Here is a 25,540-nt window from a genome sequence, read left to right as displayed (position 1 = left end):
CTTCCCAGTTTGCTCTCCATGTGTCCCCAACCTTTCACGGAGGGTTTTTCACCTCTCCTCTTCCCAGTTTGATCTCCATGAGTCCCCAACCTTTCACGGAGGGTTTTTCACCTCTCCTCTTCCCAGTTTGATCTCCATGTGTCCTCAACCTTTCACGGAGGGTTTTTCACCTCTCCTCTTCCCAGTTTGATCTCCATGTGTCCTCAACCTTTCACGGAGGGTTTTTCATCTCTCCTCTTCCCAGTTTGATCTCCATGTGTCCTCAACCTTTCAGGGAGAGTTTTTCACCTCTCCTCTTCCCAGTTTGATCTCCATGTGTCCTCATCCTTTCACGGAGGGTTTTTCACCTCTCCTCTTCCCAGTTTGATCTCCATGAGTCCCCAACCTTTCACGGAGGGTTTTTCACCTCTCCTCTTCCCAGTTTGATCTCCATGTGTCCTCAACCTTTCACGGAGGATTTTTCACCTCTCCTCTTCCCAGTTTGATCTCCATGTGTCCTCAACCTTTCACGGAGGGTTTTTCACCTCTCCTCTTCCCAGTTTGATCTCCATGTGTCCTCAACCTTTCACGGAGGGTTTTTCACCTCTCCTCTTCCCAGTTTGATCTCCATGTGTCCTCATCCTTTCAAGGAGGTTCTTCTCTTCACCGTTTCTTCTCTATTTGTCCTCCAGCTTTCACGGAGAATGGGGAAGAGGAAAGCTAAGAAACCCTCCACGCCCTGAATGTCTCCTGGCTCAAGCGGGCGGCATCAGACCGCCTTTGTGTTTTCGGCTGGGGAGGAGGGAGTTAGGAAGGTCCTCCTGCTCCCCCGAGCCGAAAACCCAAAGGCGGAAGCCTCCCGGTTGTTGTGACAGCCGGGCTGCGGGGCTTCCCAGCAGCCTCCCGAACCCCAAAATTTTGCCAAACTTCCCGGTTCCGGAGAGCAAACTGCGTTCTGCGTTCGGAGACTGCTGGGGAGCCGCGCGGCTGTTTTAAAAGGTCACAGCCGGGCTGGGGGGCTTCCCAGAAACCTCCCGAACCTCGAACCCGGAAGTTTGGCTAAAGTTCAGGGTTCGGGAGGTTGCTGGGAAGCCCTCCAGCCCGGCTGTGACCTTTTAAAACAGCCGGGTGGCTTCCCAGCCGTCTCCTGAAGCTGAACGCCAAACCCGGAAGTTCGGGTTTGGCGTTCGTAACATGAAAAAACTTCGTAAGAAGAGGCAAATTTTTTCTGAACCCCGGGTTCGTATCTCGAGTTGTTCGTAAGACGAGGGGTTCGTATCTTGTATCTGTCCTTTCATTCCTCCTGAATTGGGTGCAATCCGGCTTCTTTCTCGTCCAAGAAAAACATCAGAAAATCCTGAAGATGTTCAACAAATGCAATCCCATTAAGATGAAGATCAGGGAGGAAAAAGGGGTAGTAAGCTTTATCATCATCATCATCATTATATATTAGATTTGTATGCCACCCCTCTCCAAGGACTCGGAGCGGTTCACAACAAGTAAAACATCATATACAAATCCAATGTTAAAACACATTTAAAACCCCTATTAAAAACAATCATACAACCCAAACACACCACACATAGTCAAGACAGCTAAAGATATATCAATTCCTCCATGCCTGGCGACATAGATGAGTTTTCAAAAGTTTGCGAAAGGCAAGGGTGGGGACCATAGTTCCCTCTAAGCTGAGCAGTGAGCAATCGCTCACTTAAAAATCATCATCAACTCAGAGTTTTCCAAACCTGCCCAGAAGACGAGAGGGAAAGAGTGAGAGGGAAGGAGAGAGAGAGGAAGAGAGAGAAACAGATAGAAAAAAGAGAGGAAGGAAAAGAGAAAGAAAAAGAATGGGAGTAAGGAAGAGAGAAAGAAAATCAAAATCTAGTTTGAAACTAGCTCAACTATTTAAGTGGCATTTTGATATTGATAGAGTTGCCCTATTATGAGCTCACTGTTATAGACACACAGTACAGTATTTTATTTTGAAATTCTCGGAGGCAAAACAGGGTGGGTTTTTTGTTTGTTTGTTTGTTTGTTTGTTTGTTTATTTAATATTTCTGTGCCGCCCAGACCCGAAGGGACTGCCGCTTAGACACTATACTTTTCCGCCCCCCCCAAAAAAAAAATTAGAGGGAACACTGGTGGGGACAGTCCTAATCTCTGGGGGGAGCTGATTCCAGAGGGCCGGGGCTGCCACAGAGAAGGCTCTTCCCCTGAGTCCCAGGGGATAGTCTGGTCCTAAGCTACGTAGGGCTTTAAACACCTTGAATTGCATCCGGAGACAGCAGGATCCTGTAATTTTAAGTGCCCCACATTGTTCCCAGTGTTATGCAGATCAGGAAATTTATTCAGTGTATGAAAATACGTCTAAGGAGAAGGGCGACATAAAAAAAATCAATCAAGCAATCAAGCAATCAAACAAACAAACAAATTGGGGTTGCCACAGAGAAGGCTCTTCTCCTGGGTCCCGCCAGACGGCATTCTTTTGTTGACGGGACCTGGAGAAGGCCAACTCTGTGGGACCTAATCTGTTGCTGGGATTTGTGCAGCAGCAAGCTTGATTTCTGCATTTTAAAACATTTTTGGGGGGGTTTATGCAAAGATTCATAAGGATGCAGCTGAAAGATGTAACCTCTGAGAATCTCACTGGAGTTTCATGTTATAATGAAGCATGCAGAATTCTGGTGTTATAAGAGTGAAGATCCTATTTGCCCTCCAGATATTACCGAATTACAATTCCCAGTATCCTTCATTACTGGCTATTTAAACAAGGATCTCCGGCTTTCGAAGCAACACCTAGACCAGATATAAACCTAATGTTTCAACAACCTTAAGATGTGTGGGCTTCAATTTCCAGAACTCCCTAGGAAGTTGGCTGAGGAATTCTGGGACTTGAAATTCACATATCTTAAAGTTGCTGAAATAAGAAACACTGACCTAAGAATGCAGATTCCATATACAGGTAGTCCTCAATTTATAACAGTTCATTTAATGACCATTCAAAGTTACAACGGCACCAAACAAAAAGGGACTTTTGATCATTTTTCACACGTACAATTCTTACAGCCTCCCCATGGTCATGTGATCAAAATTCAGATGCTTGGCAACTGACTCATATTTATGACTTTTACAATCAGCGAAGGGCTGCCTATCGCCGATGCTACTGATACACTCCCAAAGGCAGGTGCGGGTGAGTCCGGCACGCGTGCTTGCGCATCTGTGTAAAATTCTGCTTCTTGTGCATGCGCAGAAGATGAATCTCGCATGAGGATAATAATAATAATAATAATAATTTATTAGATTTGATGCCGCCCCTCTCCGAAGACTCGGGGCGGCTCACAAAAACAACAAATACTTGTGCAAGAAGAAACAACACAAGAAACAATTATACAAATCCAATTAATAACAGTAGAATTAAAACCCCTTAATATTAAAAACAATCAATGCTACACAGTCATGCCATTCTCAAGTGCTATAGTCAGAAGAGGAGGGGGCATAAGTGAGTCTTTAACATCTTGCAGAAGACAGGGAGGGTGGGGGCAATTCAAATCTCTGGGGGAGTTGATTCCAGAGGGCCGGGGCCGTCACAGAGAAGGCTCTTCCCCTAGGTCCCGCCAGATGACATTGTTTCATCGATGGGACCTGGGGAAGACCAACTCTGTGGGACCTAATTGGCCGCTGAGATTCGTGCAGCAGAAGGGGGTCCCGTAAGTATTCTGGTCCAATGCCATGTAGGGCTTGTGTCACAAGATTTAGCTGTTTTTTTGGTAATTTCTTTGCTACTGCGCATGCGCGGAAGCAAAAAAACCACCAAACCCCCGCAAAATCTTACATGTGTGAGCTTCCTCGTGCAAGATTTCACTTCCTGTGCATGTGCAGAAGCCGAATCTTAGAAACATAGAAACATAGAAGACTGAGGGCAGAAAAAGACCTCATGGTCCATGTAGTCTGCCCTTATACTATTTCCTGTATTTTATCTTACAATGGATATATGTTTATCCCAGGCATGTTTAAATTCAGTTACTGTGGATTTACCAACCACGTCTGCTGGAAGTTTGTTCCAAGGATCTACTGCTCTTTCAGTGAAATAATATTTTCTCACGTTGCTTTTGATCTTTCCCCCAACTAACTTCAGATTGTGTCCCCTTGTTCTTGTTTGTGTCCCCTTGTTTAGGACGATGTCCGTGCCCACCCGACGGTCAGTTGGAGCTGCACCCGCAGCTCCATTTTTCCAACTGGAACTGCACACCTGACCGTACCGGCTGCAGCCCAAAACTGGTTACAATGTACCAGGGTCATGTGATCTTTGTGCAACCGTCTGACAAGCAAAGTCAAAGGGAAAACTAGATTCCCATTCATAAAATGGGCAATATTCACTTTAAAAAATCAACAACATAAATTTGGGGTTCGATTGTGGTCACAAGTCGAGGACTACCTAATTTTCTTAGCAACAAAAAAATACATAATTTGAAATTGCCTTTTTCTGGTTTTGTTTGTTTTTAACGTCTTGATCTATCCTAAAGTCCTGTTCATTCAGGGAGCCTCTTATATAAATACGAATAGTTTTTAACTTTGTTTGGTTCCCTCCCTGCTTTCCCAAGATCTGTCAAGGTCAGGTGGGTGGTGCTGTCTGCTGCTTCTGGACTAGCCTTGCAATTGATCGAATGTGCCTCCCAGAGGCACATGCTAAGTATGTTCCCAGATCAATCAATGAATATTCATCTCACATTGGAATGAACACTCAATCCACTGATGGTTTCTGTCTTCCTAAAAAAACTGCTTCAACTCCAAGCTCCTCAGAAGATTACAAGCTTAAAGAAGATTCAGGAATATGGGGGACATATTTCTGCCTAATCTTTTCCCTTTCTGCTATCTTTTCAATTCAAGTTCATCACTCCTCCTCCAAGCTTCCTACAAAAGTAGTCAAAACAAAAGGAATGCAGGCAGATGAGTTCTCCAATTCCACTTTGCCAATTGCAATAACATTGTTTAAACTTGGAAGCCAGCAATGCTGTTTATAGTTGAAAACAAAAACAGTGAATGAAAGACTCAAGGGAGTGCAGAATTATTCTGTCCAGACTGTGATAAAATATCATGGTTTCTCCTTTGACAACTGGGGTTCCCACCACCATCCCGGCTCACTGGGAAATTGTGGTAATTGTAGTCCACATATCACAGCAAAGAGGGCTGTGAAAATATTTACGGACACCTCACATCCTGTACACAAACTGTTTCAATTGCTACCCTCAAAACGATGCTCCAGAGCAGTGCACACCAGAACAACTAGACACAGAACAGTTTTTCCCTGAACACCATCACTCTGCTAAACAAATAATTCCCTCAACACTGTCTCTGCACTACTATTAATCTTCTCATCGTTCCTATCATCCATCTCTTCCCACCATAGTTCCCTCTAAGCTAAGCAGTGAGCAATTGCTCACTTAAAAATCATCATCAACTCAGAGTTTTCCAAACCTGCCCAGAAGACGAGAGGGAAAGAGTGAGGGAAGGAGAGAGAGAGGAAGAGAGAGAAACAGATAGAAAAAAGAGAGGAAGGAAAAGAGAAAGAAAAAGAATGGGAGTAAGGACGAAAGAAAATCAAAATCTAGTTTGAAACTAGCTCAACTATTTAAGTGGCATTTTGATATTGATAGAGTCGCCCTATTATGAGCTCACTGTTATAGACACATAGTACAGTATTTTATTTTGAAATTCTCTGAGGCAAAACAGGGTGGGTTTTTTGTTTGTTTGTTTATTTGTTTATTTATTTATTTATTTATTATTTCTGTGCCGCCCAGTCCCGAAGGGACTGCCGCTCAGACACTATACTTTTCCGCCCACCCCCCAAAAAAATTAGAGTGAACACTGCTTCCTACAAATGACTGTATGACTATAACCTTGTTGCTTGTATCCTTACGATTTATATTGACTGGTTCCTAATTTGATTTGATTACTTATTTGTACCCAGATTATCATTAAGTGTTGTACCTTATGATTCTTGACAAACATATATTTTTTTATGTACATTGCGAGCATATGCACCAAGACAAATTCCTTGTGTGTCCAATCATACTTGGCTAATAAAATTCTATTCCATTCTATTCTATTCCATTCTATTCTATAACCTCTACTAACACAATGAACTGGCTAAGGAGAATTTTGCAGCACATACATATTGACTTCCCTCAAATATCCCTAACAGTAATGAAACATTGAAATTCCATTTCTCTAAAACTGGTAGGTTACACATTTATTTATTACTTTTATTTCTACTTTTTCCTTTCAGATTTTCACTTGAAGGGGTCACCTGATTATTTTGTTTTCTCATGTCAGCAACAGCCAATATACAGTAGTAGTAAAAATACATTGGGCTAGCTGTGAGACCAACAGTTACAAATAATAAGTTATGCTACCCAAGGTAAACAATACCTCCTAATTGTAATACAATATCAATGATACTGATTGTTTAACTTCTTTGCCCACACACCAGGGGGGACACAGCTAGGCCTTCAAAATCTTAGGAAAGGGTAACAAGGTTGGTGCCAATCAATGCCCAGGCTGATGCTGTTCCACAAGGCAGCAGAAAAAGCACAGCTGCTGATGCAACAAGATGACATTGTCCAATACAGGAGGAGGCATGCTCTACCTGTTGGATCTGGTTGAAAAGGAGCCGAAGCAATGGGAGAAATGTCCTACAAGAAGCCTGGCCTTATGCCTTGTAGAGTTTTATAGGTGATAAGCAGCACCTTGCATTGCATTCAGAAACCTACTGGGAATCAATATTATATGAGTATAGGGGGAAATGCCAAAAATTGACTGAATAAATAGATTCCAGATTAGGTCATCAATGCTTTTCAAAGGCAACCCCAAGTAGATGTGTGTGTAGCTCCAGCTGATCAACATCTGTCACTTCCTGGATTACTGGTCTTGGCTCGGCTCTTTTTTCCCCTGCTGCTGCTGTGTCTGCACTCCTTGCTTTTTTCCTCTTTCCTCCTTCCTGGCCTTGGATGAGATCCCCTCTCTCCTACCTGGCTCCCCTCCAGCCTCATTCAGCCACCTCCTGCCTGAGGTGCAAGCAGAAGGTGTGGAGGGAAGCGGCGCTGGCAGAATTTATGCTTCTGGCAACACCCGTTCACCTAGCTACCCAGCCTGAGGCAGGGGGGGACAACCCAGGAAGGAGTTGGACAAGGGATAGGCAAAATTGGCTCCTCTATGACATGTGGACTTCAACTCCACAAGTCATAAAAGAGAGCCATCTTTGTCTACCTCTGTGTTAGACTAACCTAGAAAGGAGATGACAAAACCATGGATTTCAACACAAAAGGCCTCTCAGTACAGAAATGGGCACAATATGTAGAAAACAAGTCTTGCAAAAGCCCAGGTTATGGTTGGGGATAAACACAATGAGGGGTCACTGAACTCCTCAATGAAAGTTGGGATATAAGTTCAAATAAATAAATAGAACTAAAACATCAAGAATGGAAATGTTGCTTCAATTCTAGTTCGTTAGCCACTACATTTCATAAGCAGCTAAACCACTGATAACCAGAGTGCAAACAAGAACTTCCTTTTCAAGCATAGAGACTTTGGTGCCGAAACCTGTTACGCATTGCTTACCGAGCCCTTGGTTCTGCTGCTCCCATTCAATTGCGTTTGGTACATGATAGGATATTCCTGAGAGATCTCCTGCAGGGCTTTCAAGACCTTCCAAGGGTTCCTGTGAAGTTTCCCCAGGAACAGTAAAACTGGAGAGGTCAGCATCATCTAAGTTTCCATCTATTAAACTGTGTTCTCTGCCATCATCATTCTCTTCTTCATCCTCATCCATATCCTCCTCTTCCTCTTCTTCTTCTTCATCCTCCTCTTCCTCTTCTTCCTCCTCTTCCTCTAAAGAGATAGGAATTGAAAGAAAGATGATAGTGAAAAAAATATCATAGTTTTGGATTGAGAATGGATAAGGAAATGGCTACAGGAGATTATAGGAGAACTAATAGAATTTAATCCTGAACTATTCTTATTAGGAATAATTAACCAAAAATAAAGGAATAAACTCAAATACATCATCTTACATATAGTAACCACAGTAAGAATCTTGGAAATGTTGGAAACTTGAAAACACACCAAGCAACAAAAGGATAATACAAAAGATGCTGGAATGTGCAGAGATATACAAGCTTACATTGGAAATGAAAAGCAAAGAAGAAACAAAACTTTATGAGTGTGGAATAAGTGGTACAATTGGTTCGAACAGACAAATAAAGATCTATAGAAATAAATGTAGATAACAATATGAAACATATGACACAGAACCATTAAAAATGTTTATTGATATGTAACTTGAGAAATGAAAAATAAAAATTGAAAAAAAGATCATATTCTGATGTTCATTGATGATAAACAGGGCATGAATTGATTTGTACTCCTTTTTTTATGAATTGAAGAAATGTTGGAAGATGCTTGGAATAGAAGCTGTTGTCTTGAAAAGAGAAGATAAATTAAAGTTTGTTCCTCAGTGAGTATCAAATGATAGTATTTGGAAAGTTCAAAAGATAAAGCTACTCATCAAATATAAAGTGTTTTTTTCTTCTTTTCCTCTTGTCTCATAATATTGGTGAAAAGCTCTACTCATCTTTTGAATGAAAACTATCTTCAGTGTGCAATAGGGTTGATATTCCTGGAGGCGTCTGTAATATGGCAGTGATTTAGCTTTACTAGATAAGTGGTCAAAGCAATGTAAACTGCAGTTTAATGTTTCCAAATGTAAAATAATGCACTTGGGGAAAGGGAATGCTCAATCTGATTATTGCATTGGCAGTTCTGTGTTAGCAAAAACTTCAGAAGAGAAGGATTGAGGGGTAGTGATTTCTGACAGTCTCAAAATGGGTGAACAGTGTAGTCAGGTGGTAGAGAAAGAAAGCAGAATGCTTGGCTGCATAGCTAGAGGTATAACAAGCAGGAAGAGGAAGATTGTGATCCCGCTGTATAGAGCGCTGGTGAGACCACATTTGGAATACTGTGTTCAGTTCTGGAGACCTCACCTACAAAAAGATATTGATAAAATTGAACGGGTCCAAAGACAGGCTACAAAAATGGTGGAAGGACTTAAGCATAAAACTTATCAGGAATGACTTCATGAACTCAATCTGTATAGGCTGGAGGACAGAAGGGAAAGGGGAATTATGATTGAAACATTTAAATATGTTAAAGGGTTAAATAAAGTTCAGGAGGGAAGTGTTTTTAATAGGAAAGTAAACACAAGAACAATGGGGCACAATCTGAGGTTAGTTGGGGGAAAGATCAAAAGCAACGTGAGAAAATATTATTTCACTGAAAGATGCTTGGATCAAACTTCCAGCAGACGTGGTTGGTAAATCCACAGTAACTGAATTTAAACATGCCTGGGATAAACTATATCTATCCTAAGATAAAATACAGGAAATAGTATAAAGGCAGACTAGATGGACCACGAGGTCTTTTTCTGCTGTCAGTCTTTTACATTTCTACATTTAAGAGGAGGGCCTTTTGGTAGAGATACATTACAATCCTAAAGTTGATCGGATTATTTGCCTAATGATTGATACTCACACCACTAAAAGTAAAAGCGTTTTGTGGCTTTTAATTTTTTTTTTCATTTTGCTCCTTATAAATGAATGACATTTTTAGGAAGCTTAACACACTTATTAGGGGACTTTATTAGTGGGAAGAGAAAGGCAAATATTGTGCCACTGAAAATGATCACTTGGCTGTGTAATTCTGGATGCATTTCTGGATGTAATTCTGCAAAACAGGTGCATTGCAGCCTATTGGCCGTAAAGACTAACAGTGATTTAAGAATGTCTGCCCAACTTTGGTGACCTCCAGACATATTGGGTCTATTCTACAGATATATCCTACAACTCCTAGCCAGCATGAAAAGAGCTTGTGGGCTGGGAATGCTGAAAGTTGGCCTAACCTATCTGGAAGGCACCAGATTTGGATGTCAATTAAGCATAACATTGTCTTTAAGAGACCAATGTTCTTATCACAGGTGCAACTCTGTTTGTATTTGCCCAATATTAGAATTTATTCATCATCACATCTTACCTCCAGAAGTTGTGAATGCTCCAACTCTGGAAGATTTCAATAGCATTAGCGTGTAGACTTTTATACCGCTTCACAGTGCTTTACAGCCCTCTCTAAGCAGCTTACAGAGTCAGCATATTGCTCCCAACAATCTGGGTCCTCATTTTACTGATCTTGGGAAGATGGAAGGCTGAGTCAACCTTGAGCCTACTGAGATTCGATCTGCCAAACTGCTGGCAGTACTGCACTCTAACTACTGCACCACCGAGGCTCTAATAATTATTATTATTATTATTGTTTGTTTGTTTGTTTGTTTGTTTGTTTGTTCGTTCATTCGTTTGTTTGTTTGTTTATTTATTTATTAGATTTGTATACCACCCCTCTCCAAGGACTTGGAGCGGCTCACAACAGTAATACAATATACAAACCCAATGTTAAAAGCAAAAACAGTTTTAAAACCCTTAATTAAAAAAAGAAGATATTGGATAACCATTTGTCTGAAGTAGTGCAGGGTTTCCTGCCTAAGCAGGGGTTGGCCTAGAAGACCTCCAAGTTCCTTTTCAAATCTGTTATCATTTATTTATTTATTTATTTATTCATTCATTCATTCATTATCATGCATAATTTATTGTTTCAATAAAAGCTTTTTTCATGCATACAATGAAGCTGCACAAGAGTCTAATTTTTTTAAAAAAATAGGTATGCTATCCAATGAATTTTAGTACACTCCTGTCCTCTTTACTTCAACCAAAAATAATTAAATATCCTAGGTCAAATAGTAGATATTTGACTGATCAATTCTCATACTTCTAGACATTGTGCCAAAGGATGAATGCAGTGATTTCATGCATCTCAGAAAGAAATGCATTGGGTTCTTGCCTATCTCTAAAATAATTTGCTTTAACACTGCATTACAAATTACTGTACATTACATTCCTTGGTGTTAGAAACAAAAGAAAACATTGCCCTCAGTTGGTCATAAGGAGGCCCTGCAATCTTCAAGAAACTTCAGATGAAGAAAAATCCCATTGAAGAGGGAAGACACTATAAGAGAAAATGCCAGAAAATGAATCAGGATGTCAGGTCCCAGATATTTTTACAGGGCATTTTGGTGGGAAGAAGGTGGGAAGGAATGGTTTGTATATGAAGTTTCTCTTTCTGTTTCCTGCATTTCTTACACTAATTTCTATTTGAAGCTTCTGTTTCTGTTTTTAGCATTACTCTGTTAATCAAACTCCTAGAAAAATTCTCTCTTTGGAATAAATCTTGTCCAGAAAATCTTTAGTACATTCATTTAAAAAACTCAAATGGGTTGGTAATGATTACAGGAAAGGAAAAAAAGCATTTAACTCAAATTAAAGAATGATTGCTAATTAAAAGCAGGAAGCTAACCTGATGTTATCCCCAAGAAGGGAAGCCATCTATGCCGCTTCATGTCCCCTTCTCCCTCCATGATTTATAAAGAGAGCCTTGGTGGCGCAGTGGCTAGAGTGCAGTACTGCAAGCTGCTTCTGTTGAATGCTGGCTGTAGTTCACCAGTTCAAATCTCAGCAGGCTCAAGGTTGACTCAGCCTTCCAGCCTTCCGAGGTGGGTAAAATGAGGACTCAGATTGTTGGGGGCGATATGCTGATTCTGAAAACTGCTTAGAGAGGGATGTAAAGCACTGTGAAGCAGTACTTAAGTCTAAGTACTATTGCTATTGCTAAAATATCTGTCCTTTAAGAGCTTAGTTGGGTACCTACTTTGTAAAAATGGGCGGGGGGTGGCAAATATGGAGTTCCACCCCAGAGCATCCAATTTGCATTAAAAGATGTTAAAAGAAAATGCAGGGCATCCTGCATAAGCCATGCCCACAGTGTGGTAGCAAAAATTTTGGCAGTCCTTCACTGGCTATTGGGGGTTATATGTTTAGGGGAGGAGGAGTTTAATCCCTATACATTGTTCAGATTAACTTATGTGAGGTGGGTGGTCTCAAAAAAACAGATTGAGGGAGGCAGGCAGGCAGGCAGATATTCAAGCCAAGACATTAGGTAGACTAAGAGAATTCATGCAATCTGCTTTTTTAAAACTAAACATTTCTGAGACCCGTTTATCTGAAAGTTATCTGACAAGGCTGTTCCCTGCTCTTCCCGTCAGTCCACTTTTTAAAAAAAATTTCTACATAGGTTTACTTTTATTTTAGTCTGGCTGAAACATTTTTAAAGTTTTCATTAGGCTACAACCACCCTCCCCTTTTCATATTCTAAAACTTTGATTAGGCTTATCATCTTCTGGGATAAACAAGTTTCCTGTTTTCTCCAGGCCAGCTATCCCCCTCTACAAAGTTCAGAGTCCTTTGATTATGAAAAGACTTTACAATAAGTGTTGAGAATTTAACATCAGAGTACAGAAATGAAGCTCCTCCACCAGCATAGAAATATCCTGAGAGATATTTCCACATGCTCGGAGATGCTGAATTTTATAGTCATTTATTAAACCCTGGTAAAGAAACGATGTAGTATGAAATCCAGTCTAATTCTTAATCCACATTTACAGTTTACTCAAAGAAAACATTTTAATTAGTTACTTATTTATTAAATTTATATGCTGCTCATCTTGGGGTTCAAGGTAGTGTTTAATCAGTTTGTAGCACGGTCATGCTGGACAGGAATATTTGAATATTTTGAGAGAGAGAGAGAGGGGTAGGTAGGTAGGTAGGTAGGCAGGTGGATAGGTGGATAGGTGGATGGATAGATAGATAGATGGATAGGTAAATAGAAAGGGGGAGAGAGACAGAGACAGAGGGATCTGCCTCCAAGTCAGTCTTGATTCCTTGCAAAAGCCCACACAATTTTCTAGGCAACATTTCCAGAACTAATTTATCATTGGCTTCTTCCTAGGCCAGTGAAGGCAAACCTGTGGCACGCATGAGCCATATCTGAGAGCACAGGTGGCATTGCCCTATGTCAGCTCCAGTGCGCATGCGCACATTGGTCTGCTGCTTTTTGGCCTTCTTTTCAGCTTTTTTTGCTCTCCCCAGGCTTCAGGAAAGCCTCCTGAACCCTGGGGATGGGGAAAAACAGCCCAACAGGCCAAACGCAAGTTATGCACATACTAGGCTGGGGTTGGGGGGCAAGGACATTGCATTATGGGTGCGGGCATGTACAAGCACACTATCACGCATGCGCGCACCCTTTTGGCACCCGAGCCAAAAAAGACTCAATATCACTGTCATAGGCTAAGTGGAAATGACTACATACTCCAAAGCCATCCAGTTGGATTCTATGCCTTAAGACAGGTTTAAGACTTACAACTTACTTACAACTTTGCTAAATTTCAATCCCGAAGAAGGTAGGTCCTGCATCTTGGACATGTTCTATAACATATTTGAGAAATTTCGATTCCAAATTGTTTTCCTATGATACACTCTTTCACCCAAGTTACGAACAATCAAACAGACATTAGAGTTTTAGTACTACACTGCTCAAAAAAATAAAGGGAACACTTAAGCAACACAATATAACTCCAAGTAAATCAAACTTCTGTGAAATCAAACTGTCCACTTAGGAAGCAACACTGATTGACAGTTAATTTCACATGCTGTTGTGCACATTCAACTTTGTACAGAACAAAATATTCGATGAGAATATTTCATTCATTCAGATCTAGGATGTGTTATTTGAGTGTTCCCTTTATTTTTTTGAGCAGTATATATACGGTAGATATTTGGACCATTACATTCTCACAGTCAATCCCTGTTGGGGAGTATTCAGATTTTAAAAATACCCTGTTCAAATCATCTTACTTAAATACCTTCTGATTCCAGCCTTTCCAACCCATAAGTTGAAGCTGTGGTAATTCGGTGGCCAGCTAGAACTGTGGTTTGCCTTGTGGAAGATGTCAAAGGCGGCAGTGTCATTTCAGTTGGCATCCTCAGATCAGCCAGCGTTGCGGGAATATAGGTAACAGAAATTATCTCTTTATTGTCTGGGATGGTGACAGGTTCTGGAAACCAAGCAAGAATCACAAGTGAGACCTATAAGGCAGCAGACTGTGGCTAAGAAAGAAGTTTCATATTAAAATTTTCATCATCCTTAACCAATAGCTGGAGATAAGAACCCTAGCTAATCCTAGCGGATGGAAATAGGTGAGAATATATATTTCGCATGTGTGGGAATTTTTAATACATGAATTAGGGATGAGTCCCAAATGTTTTGAAGCTGTTTCAATTGATACAAGAGTATAATATAATATCTCTGAGACCGCCTTCTGCCGCATGAATCCCAGCGACCGATGAGGTCCCACAGAGTTGGTCTCCTTAGGGTCCCGTCGACCAAACAATGTCGGCTGACGGGGCCTAGGGGAAGAGCCTTCTCTGTGGCGGCCCCGGCCCTCTGGAATCACCTCCCCCAGAGATTTGCACTGCCCCCACCCTCCTTGCCTTCCGCAAGAGTTTAAAAACACATCTTCGCTGCCAGGCCTGGGGACATTAAATCTTCCCTTGTCCAGCAAATGTTGTTAGTGTGATTGCTGAATGAATGAAAATGAATGTTTTTAAAGTTAGAATTTTAAGAACTTTTTAGTATATTAATTGGATAACTGTACTGTTATGTTTCGCTATATGTTGTGAGCCGCCCTGAGTCCACGGAGAGGGGCGGCATACAAGTCCAATCAATCAATCATTCATTCATTCACTCATTCATTTATTAGATTTGTATGCTGCCCCTCTCCGTAGACCTAATTGTAGGCCAGGGTTGAGATGAGGGATCCCTGCTGCTCTCTGGGCTTCCTTCTTTCGTGCAGACATTTCATTACCCAACCAGGTAACATTATCAATGCTAGCTCACTTGCACTGACGTAGTTTGGGTAATGAAACACCTACAAGAAAACAAGCAAGGTCAGAGAGCACCAAAGACCCCGTAATATTTTAATTGACAAATACCTTTACCCCTTACAATAAATAATTTCACTATTTCATTATGTGGCGTACGAGGATACAAAGTCCTTCTAATGTACCCTGAATTTCTAAGTCTCTCTTTCAATGGGTGATCTTGAGTTTTAGTATCAGAGTTAAAAGAAAACTTCTACCATCTAGTTCAATGTATCTCAATCCTTGAAGGCGTGTGGACTTCAACTCCCAGAAGCTCTGATGGCTGGGGAATTCTGGGAGTTGAAGTCCGCACATCTTCAAGCCACCAAGACTGAGAAACACTGATCTACTTGATTGCAACTCTATTTAACATAATGTAGTAATTTACTTGGCAGTTATCTTTCAGCATACATATATCACAATAGTTTATAATGTAAGCTTCAAAATACAATAATAGGGAAATTAAGAAAAACTGCAAACACAAACATTATACAAATGCAAAAAAAAGAAATAAACATTATAGCGTGCACTGATACATTAAATATCCTAATACTCCAAAAGTATATAATTTGTGGTTTAAAAACTAATAAAAAAGCTTTTTTCCTACTCACCTCCTGCCTACTATGGTAACTGGGGTTATAAGGTTATTAACTAGGACAGCACTTCAATAGAAAACTTAATGTTTGAGTGAACGGATATGAGATTTGGCACTCTTAAAACCATGCATTTTTCCCTGGCAATTAATATACTAAATTGCCTTACATTAGATCAGATTACAGATAGTCCCTGACTTGCAACCATTCACTTCGTGACCATTCAAATTAAACGGCATTGAAAAGAGCCGTTGCAGCATTCCCATGTTCATGTGATTTACATTCGAATGCTTGACAACTGACTCACATTTATGACGGTTTCAGTATCTCAAGGTCATGTGATCCCCTTAACAAACTGCAGAGATTCACTTAACAAACGTGGCCAGTAAAGTCATAAAATGGGGCAAAACCTATTTAACAAATTTTTCATGTAGCAACATAAATGTTGGGCTCGATTGTGGTCATAAGTCGAGGTCTACCTGTATTTACCTCTCTAGAAAATTACGATTTTTTTTTTCTTACAAGCATTAAACCACAATAAACATAAAAATAGCTCTTACAAGAGGACCAAAATTATTTCTGATTAACTGTTATATGACGCTTAGAACCAAACGATGTCCATTTAGCACCAATTGATAGCCGCCCCGAGTCTGCGGAGAGGGGCGGCATACAAATCTAAATAATAAATAAATATAAATAAATAAATAAATTTCGGAGAAGGGCACCATACAAATCTAATAAATAATAACAACAACAACAATAATAATAATAATGCATGGCTTAGCCCAGGGTGGACATCCTATGGCCCATTTATTTATTTATTTAGATTTGATTTGATTTGATTTGATTTGTATGCCGCCCCTTTCCATACCATGCATAATTTTTTTAAGCCTAGGGGGAAGGGAATATCTCAGTTCCCTCATGCCTGATGACAGAGGTGGGTTTTAAGGAGCTTACGAAAGGCAAGGAGGGTGGGGGCAACTCTGATATCTGGGGGGAGTTGGTTCCAGAGGGTCAGGGCCACCACAGAGAAGGCTCTTCCCCTGGGTCCCACCAAACGACATTGTTTAGTCGACAGGACCCAGAGAAGGCCAACTCTGTGGGACCTAACTGGTCGCTGGGATTCGTGCGGCAGAAGACGGTCCCGGAGATATTCTGGTCCAATGCCATGAAGGGCTTTATAGATCATAACCAACACTTTGAATTGTGACCGGAAACCATTGACCGAAACTCCCAGAAATTCTGGCCAACTTCTGAGACTTCTGCCTATCGGCATTAGAAGCAACTTTCCAAAGTCTCACATAGAACCGTGATGGCAAACCTATGGCACATATGCCCAAAGTAGCACAGGAAGCCTTGCCTGTTTGTCTTCTGGATTTCTGGCATGCATGCATGTGTGACAATCAGATGTCCTTTGCACGCGTGGCCGTGCCGAGAACCAGTGTGTGCACATGTGCCAGCCAGCTGACGGTCAGGTGCGCATGCACACCAAAACTCGGAAGTTCAACTTATCCAGAATGTGTTCCATTTGTGTGCATGTCGGTGCCAAAACCTGACAGCTGACAGTTGGGTGTGCATGCACACAGAACCTCAGCTTTTGGTGTGTGTGGCTCCAACGAGCACATACATGCGATTTGACATTCGGTTCCAAAAAGGTTCGCCATCACTGACATAGAAAGATCTCTCCCATCAACTATTCGACAGAGGCATCATGAGACTGACATAGAATTAAATTAAGAGAGGGGGAAGAATCCAACCAACCTTTAACTTCCACCATTTTCACTGGGAGATGAATAGAAGGAGAAGAGCCTGAAGGAGCAACTGTTTCTAATATCCGGAAGAGTTGGGCAGTGCTGGAAACCGTTGTTATTTGAGTTGCCAACTCTATTTCTTTCTCCATCGCATTTTGTGATTCTGTAATCTCCTGGGTAGGTAGGTCAGTTGATGGCACATTAGCAGTACCAGGGAAGGCTGTGGCTGTTGCTTCAATAAAAAAGAGGGATTGAAAAAGAGGTTCAAAACTATGGTTCTTGCTCATTTATTTGTTTATATTCTGTTTTTCAAAGGAAATTGTCTTTCTAATATATCTTGCATTATAATTAGACGATATAAATGCACGTAAACCACTATCACAGTTAATGATCACAAAAACAATTTAAAATCTTCAATATAAGATATTTAAGACAATAACAAATAATAATAATAATAATAATAATAATAATAATTTATTAGATTTATATGCCACCCATCTCACAACAATGTACAAATCCAATATTTAAAAGGAAACAAAATATTTTAAAAGACTATCATTAAGAACCATTCAATACAATCATACCATTCATAAAACTATATATGCTCAGGGTATCTGTTACCCCATGCCTGGCGAAAAAGGTGCATCTTAAGTAACTTGCGAAAGGCAAGGAGGGTGGGGGCAGTTCTAATCTCCAGGGGGAGTTGATTCCAGAGAGCTGGGGCCGCCACAGAGAAGGCTCTTCCCCTGGGCCCCACTTAGTCGACGGGACCCGGAGAAGGCCAAATCTGTGGGACCTTATCAGTTGCTGGGATTCGTGTGGCAGAAGGCGGTTCCAAAGGTATTCTGGTCCGATGCCATGTAGGGCTTTATAGGTCATAACCAACACTTTGAATTGTGACCGGAAACTGATCGGCAGTCAGTGCAGTAGCATTTAAAATGTTTTAAAAAAAACCTTAAGAAAAAGCTTTGAAGTTCCTATTTGGCATAAGGAAAAGTGGATGCAAAACCCCTTTGTTCACCTAAGTTGGTTCGCCCACATCGCCCTCAAGATGTCACTGAACCAATTCTGAAAATCCTTCCTATTAACCATGCTGCTTAGATCTGATGTCCGCTCTAGTTCAACAGTGAGAATTGAAGGTTTCCGCTGCTGCACAACAGGGGTGAAATTCAGCAGGTTCTGGCAGGTTCTGGAGAATCAGTAGTGGAAATTTTTAGTAGTTTGGAGAACTGGCAAATGCCACCTCTCGCTGGCCCCAGAGTGGGGTGGGAATGGAGATTTTGCAGTATCCTTCCTTGGAGCGGGGTGGTAATGTTGTAAGCCGCCCCGAGTCTGCGGAGAGTGGTGGCATATAAATCCCAATAATAACAAACAAACAAGCAAATAAATAATGGAGATTTTTCAGTATCCTTCCCCTGCCGTGCCCACTAAGCCACACCCACAGAATTCAAAAAAAATATTTATTTATTTATTTGATTGATTGATTGATTTTTATGCCGCCCTTCTCCTTAGACTCAGGGCGGCTTACAACATGTTAGCAATAGCACTTTTTAACAGAGCCAGCATATTGGCCCCACAATCCGGGTCCTGTTGAATTTCACTCCTGCTGGATATGACTTCATGTGATCTCTGAACCATAACAATAAAAAGATCATTTTGGATAGATGGCAATAATAATAATTAGCAATAAAATTAGAAAAGAGACATGGCAAGGCAAACTATTATATGACTACTTGACAAATAAAATTAGAAAAGAGACATGGCAAGGCAAAGTACAGTATTATATGACTACTTGACAAATAAAAGTAGAAAAGAGACATGGCAAGGCAAACTATTATATGACTACCAGTAGTACGCAAAAACTAGCGGACAAAGCACATAGCAACTCGACCTGGCAATGGTTAAGAGCAGAAAAATGGAAGGAGACAAAAGGGTTAATTCTGGCAGCACAAGACCAAGCCTTAAGAAGAAATGCATACAAAGCCAAACATTTTAAAGTACAGCAACATAGAGCAAAAGTCAACTCTGCATAGGAGCTAAAGAAAGGATGGACCACCTAGTTAGCTGCTGCAAGATTGTACAGACTGACTACAAACAACAGCATGACAAAGTAACAGCAATGGTGCATTGATATATCTACATGAAATATCTTTTATTTATTAATTGGACTTTTGTCTGCAAGCAAGAACTGGTGAGATCACAAAATAGATAAAATAATAACAAACAAAGAGGTTAAAAGTGCTCTAGGACTGCAAAGTACAGACAAGCAAACACCCCAAACTTAGCAACTATTGATAAGAAAGATGAAAAATCTCGATAGATGTAACAGTACCTGGAAAAAAATGGAATAGAAGAGAAAGAACTGGAGAAAAAAAATCACAAAATACAAAGATCTGCAAATAAAAGTAGAATGACTCTGGCAAAAGAAGGCAAAGATAGCACCAAAAGTTACAGGCACCATAGGTGCAATCCAAAACATCTGGAGTACTACTTGAATATCATTGGCACACTGGCAAAATCACCATCAATTATTTACAAAGGCAGCTTTCCTTGAAAGAGTTTGCATCCTGCAACAATATCCTAACACCATCAAACAATAATAGGCAGGCTTAAAAATGCTAAATCCAGTAAACATCTGACCAGGCACCCAACCATAATAATATAGTAAATAAAAGTAGAAATACTGCAGAGGGTTTTGTTTTTTAATCACATTTTGTTAATCATGAACAGCAGGTGGCAGCAATGATGGACTGATCGCCCTCAACATTAAGCTAGATCAGACTTACCGTATTTTTCAGCGTATAAGATACACCAGAGTATAAGATACACCTTAGGTTTTTTTGGGGGGGGGGGGAAATAGGGGAGGAAAATCTGCCTACCAGGTATTTATCAGGCTAGTGTCCTTAGTCTAGTCAGCTTCAGCACATTATTTTATCTCCTGGTTAGGGCTGAAAAAAACCTTCTTCAGAGGGAGAAGCAATGAAAAAAGCCTGCAAAAACTTAGGGCTGGAAAAAACCTTCGGAGAGTAGCAATGAAAAAGCCTATAAGCTGGTAAGAACTGGGAAGATTGTTTGCACCTCATTAGGGCTGGGTGGGGAAGCTTCAAAAAAGTTACATTCAGAGTACAGTATAAGCAGCACCCACATTTTCAGCCTCTTTCAGGAGGGAAAAAGGTATGTCTCACACACTGAAAAATATGGTAATTAGTCCTAAGAGAAATCCCAAGAAATCCCGAGATTGAACCCAGATTGTTGGGTGCAATATGCTAACTCTGTAAACGGCTTAGGGAGGACTGTAAAGCAGTATGAAGCAGTATATAAGTCTAAGTGTTATTGCTATTGCTATGTTTTCTTGTTGCTCCATACTAGATGAATGTTCATAGCGCTGTTAACAAGTTTTTGAGATAAGAATTAAATTATGTTAGCATATTGTTAACAGAGCCGCCGATAGGCCAGTATTACTGCTACTGGCGTCAGGGGCCCGGCCAAATTGAAAAATGGGGGGGGCGGTTTTGGCCCGCCACCATGTGCCGGCCCCCTGGCGCCCACAGCAGTCATTGTGCCCAGCACCGTTCCCTGTAGGCTGCGCACACCTGCGCCAGCGCACCCCCAAATGCCCCCCGCGCACCCTTTTCCAAGGGCGCACATGAAGCTGCGGCCACCCCCACATCCCCACGCCTCTAGCCCCCTCGCGCCTCTGGCTACTCGCCGCTGCCTTCGCCAAGAGCACTTTTGTCCCGGGCTCTCAGCAAGGGGGCTGCAGGAGAGGCGGGGCAGGCATTCTCACAGCGGGGGCCGGCGAAGGCGATTTTCAATGTCGGGTGCGCGGGCCGGCGCGCGCTCTCCTCATCCCCCTGCCAGCCGTCCGGAACATTCAAAGTAAGAAAAACCTTCGCCAGCGAGAGTGAGAAAGATTATTTATTTATTTATTTATTTATTTATTTATTTATTTATACACACACACACACACACACACACACACACACACACACACATATGCGCCGCCCAGTCCCAAGTTTTTCCTTATTTCCAGATTGCATTTCTTCTTGGTGAGGTTCTGCCCATTGCTTCTTGTACTACCTTCAGGTGGCATGGATAATAAATAGATGCCATCTGCTCTGTGGCAGCCCTTTAAGGATTGGGAAACTACTATTATATTCCCCCTCAGTTTTCTATTTGTTGAGCTAAACATACTCGTTCTCTTAGCCCTTGTTCATAGGATTTAGCCTCTAGGCCAGGGGTGTCAAACTCAATTTCATTGAGGGCCACATCAGGGCTGTGTTTGACCTCAGAGGGCCGGGGGAGGGCTTGTCCAGGGTGTGTGGCCATGGTGGCATGGCACGGGATTTGGGGGACAGTAGTTTTAAAATGGCAGGGGGGGGCCCAGACACTTAGGCTGTATGGGGCCCCAAAATTCCTGATGGCGGCCCTGATTGTTAAAGCATATTTCCAGCATTTGAATTCAACTGTTTATGAAAAACATTTGGATTTATACATACATTAATTATTGCAAAAAATATTGCTGGAATATGTCCCTGGAAATATGTATATCCTATAAGAAATTTGTGCACTATGTATAAGGAACAGGCGTGTGATTAGTTTGTGCAAAAAAGAATTTGAAAACTTTGGAAAGAGATAAGAGATGTGGCTGATGCAGAAAAGATATCAGAATATCAAAGATCACAGATTTCAAAACAAAATTTGATGGAGATTTTCAGTTTTCAATGGCAATTGTATGTTCCACAATCTCAATTTTCTGATCAACTTTGAAAATTATCCACTAATTCCGAACAGCTTGGTAACTACATGGCATGGGACCAGATTACTTACAGGACCGTCTTTTGCCTCATACATCCCAATGGCTGGTCAGGTCCCACAGAATTGGCTTTCTCCAGGTCCTGTCAGCAGGCAATGTTGCATGGCAGGGCCTAGGGGAAGAGCCTTTTTTGTGGCAGCCCCGGCCCTATGGAACGAGCTCCCTCCAGAGATCCGTACTGCCTCCGGTCTCCCTGCCTTCTGTAAAGTTTTAAAGACCCATCTCTGCCAGCAGGCTTGGGGCCATTGAAATCTTAATACCATGCCCCACCCAATGAGTGTCTGATGCATGATGTTTGAATCTGTTTAGTTGGTTTTAACTATTTCTACAATGTTTATATTACCTGTTGTAAACCACCCTGAGCCTCAGGAGAAGGGCGGCATAGAAATCGGATAAATGAATGAATGAATGAATGAATGAATGAATGAATGAATGAATGAATGAATGATTGAATGAATGATTGAATGAATGAACTAATAGGCAAATAAGTTTGTTTTCTCTTATTTCTTTCCTTAGACTATTTGTGAGCACATTCTGGGTTGTAAAGCGTACTGTCTGAAAAGGAAATAACCTCCCACTTTCCAAACATCACCTTTGTTTAATGAAGGAAAAAAGAAGCTAAAAATGATGGCACAGCCCTTCCTGTCTCTGAAAAACTCCCAAAATTTGTATTAACTCTTAACTCTTCTGAGATTCCAGACAAGATGTTCAATCTTGAATTGCTTATACAGTGGTACTTTGGTACTCAAGTGCTTTAAAACTCATCAAATTTGGTACTCAACACATGTTGACATGAACATTTTGCATCGTTTGTTTGGTACAAGCTAGAACTTGTCGGTGTTGGCTGTGTTGTGACTCTTTTGGAAAAAAATGTTTGGTACTCATCATGACTCTTGGAACCAAGTAATGATAAGTACCAAGAGACTCTGTCTCCCTGAAAATAAGACCTGGTCTTATATTTTGGGGGGCTCCAAAATAAATATTAGGGCTTATTTTGGGGGAAACACAATGTCAGAGTCATTGGGTGCCCTGCTCCCCTGGTGCATCTACAAGAGGCATCTACAAGAGGCAGCAAGTGCATAGATCGACAATATCTGGTAGCAGCTGAAGCCGGCCAGTCCCTTGGTCAGCACATTCTGGGGCTGCTCAGCCTGCACAGGGCAGGTGAGTTGATTACCTGTCCAAGCAGCAGACAGAGGCAGAAGCATGAGGGGGAGGCAGGCGATCCGAATATGCCACATGGGCCATGGGAAAGCCAAGAGTTGGCCACGGGAGACTAGTCTTCACACAGCAGCAATAGAAGCACATGGAAGCAGGGCCACAGGGCAGAAGGCAAGTGATTCCAACGTCCTATGCGGGGCAAAGAGAAGCCAAGAGACGTGAAGATGAAGATCCCACCGATTCTTGGCTTCCCCGCAGCTCACGCGGCTCATCTAGATGGCATGCCTCCTCCCCCGAGTCTGCCTCCACCTGCCGTTTGGACCAGACGCATCAGCCCTCCTGCGTTCACCATCTCCTGTGCTGCCCGTGCCACCCTTCACTGGGGCTTATTTTGGGGGTAGGGCTTATAATAGGTACATGCTTAAAAATCAGGGTAGGTCTTGTTTTTGGTTAGGTCTTATTTTGTAGGGAAAACACAGTAGCACTGTAACTTTTAAAACACCTTCTTATGACTGAAACCATTACAGAGGATTTTGGCAATTCAAATGTACTTCAGAAACCGTAAGTTGAAAGAGTAACTCTAGTGACTCTCTTGAAAAGACTGTGGTAGAACTTTAAGAGATAACTATTACCTCTCACAAGAAAGCACAAATGAACCCGAATGCGTTGGTAATGCAATAAGAATTTTGATAGGCTTTTGAAAGGAAGTGAAGGTCAAATTATCCTTTTACAGGATTTGGTACAGTGAAATAACCTCAATTTTTATATCATGAATGTTCTTTATAGTGTAAGTTCATCTTTGATGCTCTCACTATTACATATGGACTGGAGATACAAGCTGTCCTACCAACTAAAGTCCCAGTTGGGTGACAAATTATTTTCTCAGATCCATACTGTTTACTTTTATCAACCCCAGATGGCTCTTTCAAATGGAATAGAAAAGCAAAACATGACTTCTTACTTGTGAAAATGCAGCAAGCCTGTTTTCTGGAATTTAACTTAAATAATAAATATGGCAACTCCTGAATCCATCTTCTGGAGAATAGACCCCCCCCCCCCCTATTCCTTATAAAGAATTACAATTGATTCAATTACTTTTTTGTTTTCTCAATCTTTTGTTGATTAGGTAAAAATATCTTTTCTACAGTTTCAATTCTCAACAGCTCTATTTCAACAAGTATGGAATGAAACTGAAAAAAAGATGTTTAATAACATCCTTACTGAAATAGAAAGGTCCAAGAGTTTATCGTGACAAGGCTTTCAACACTAAAATCTTAAACTAGGGGGCAATGTGATGGGATAAACTCCCATCCTCACCCCAGCTCCAGCCAACCTAGTTAGCTAGTTTTAATTAAATGGATTTAGCCATTGTGTTTTATTGTTCTTATATATTGTAAGCCGTCCTGAGTCCTCGGAGAGGGGCGGCATATAAATCCAATTAGTAAAATAAATAAATAATCCTAGCAGTTCGACAGCATGCAAATGCAAGTAAATAAATAGGCACCACTTTGGTAGGAAGGTAAGATGCTGCATTACATTATGATGGCCACCTGACCACAGAAATGTCCTTCAAATGAAGACGAGCATCACCCCCTACAGTCAGCAACAACTAATGGAGTAAAATCCGCAGAAGACTCCATCTTCTGCCACACGAATCCCAGCAGCCGATAAGGTTCCACAGAGTTGGCCTTCTCCAGGTCCCATCGACTAAACAATGTTGTCTGGCGGGGCCCAAGGGAAGAGCCTTCTCTGTGGCGGCCCCGGCCCTCTGGAATCAGCTCCCTCCAGAGATTCGCACTGCCCCCACCTTCATTGTCTTTCGCAAAGTACTTAAGACCCACCTGTATCGCCAGGCATGGGGGAATTGAGACATCTCCCCCAGGCTAATATAATTTTATGTATGGTATGCGTGTGTTGCATGGTTTTTAAATGATGGGTTTTTAGATGCCTTTTTAATATTAGATTTGTTTACATTGTCACATTGTTTTTATTATTGTTGTGAGCCGCCCCGAGTCTCCGGAGAGGGGTGGCATACAAATCTAATAAATTATTATTATTTATTAAATTATTATTATTGGAATAACTGGAAATATTTTAGGGATGTTACCAGGCAGGGGTTGCCACTACTGCTGCTACTGGTACACTGCGCGCACAGCAAAAAATCACCGAAATCTCACACACATGTGCATGCCCTCGTGAGATTTTGCTTCCTGAGCATGTGGAGAAGCAAAATCTCGTTGGGACATGCACACCGGAGACCTGAAGCTGCACACACAGCTGCAGTTTTACTACTGGTGCGATGTTATGTCTTCGTTCACACTGGTAGGA

The 25,540-nt window shown here is 41.4% G+C and overlaps 1 protein-coding gene across 1 annotated transcript in view; it reads right to left on the bottom strand.

Annotated features, from left to right (window-relative positions):
- The window catches only part of ARMH4 (armadillo like helical domain containing 4), a 93,614-nt gene that overhangs the window by 44,961 nt on the left and 23,113 nt on the right, over positions 1 to 25,540 (bottom strand). The window contains exons 4-6 of the mRNA XM_070749758.1: positions 17,246 to 17,467; positions 13,835 to 14,026; positions 7,597 to 7,866 (exon numbers count right to left, since the gene is read on the bottom strand). Coding sequence (XP_070605859.1) covers positions 7,597 to 7,866; positions 13,835 to 14,026; positions 17,246 to 17,467 — 684 coding nt within the window. The remainder of the gene's footprint in view (positions 1 to 7,596; positions 7,867 to 13,834; positions 14,027 to 17,245; positions 17,468 to 25,540) is intronic.

Source organism: Erythrolamprus reginae, chromosome 1 (genome assembly GCF_031021105.1).
Source record: "Erythrolamprus reginae isolate rEryReg1 chromosome 1, rEryReg1.hap1, whole genome shotgun sequence".
Taxonomy (NCBI): domain Eukaryota; kingdom Metazoa; phylum Chordata; class Lepidosauria; order Squamata; family Dipsadidae; genus Erythrolamprus; species Erythrolamprus reginae.
Note: the sequence above shows the minus strand (reverse complement) of the source record. Positions and strands in the feature narration are given on the sequence as shown.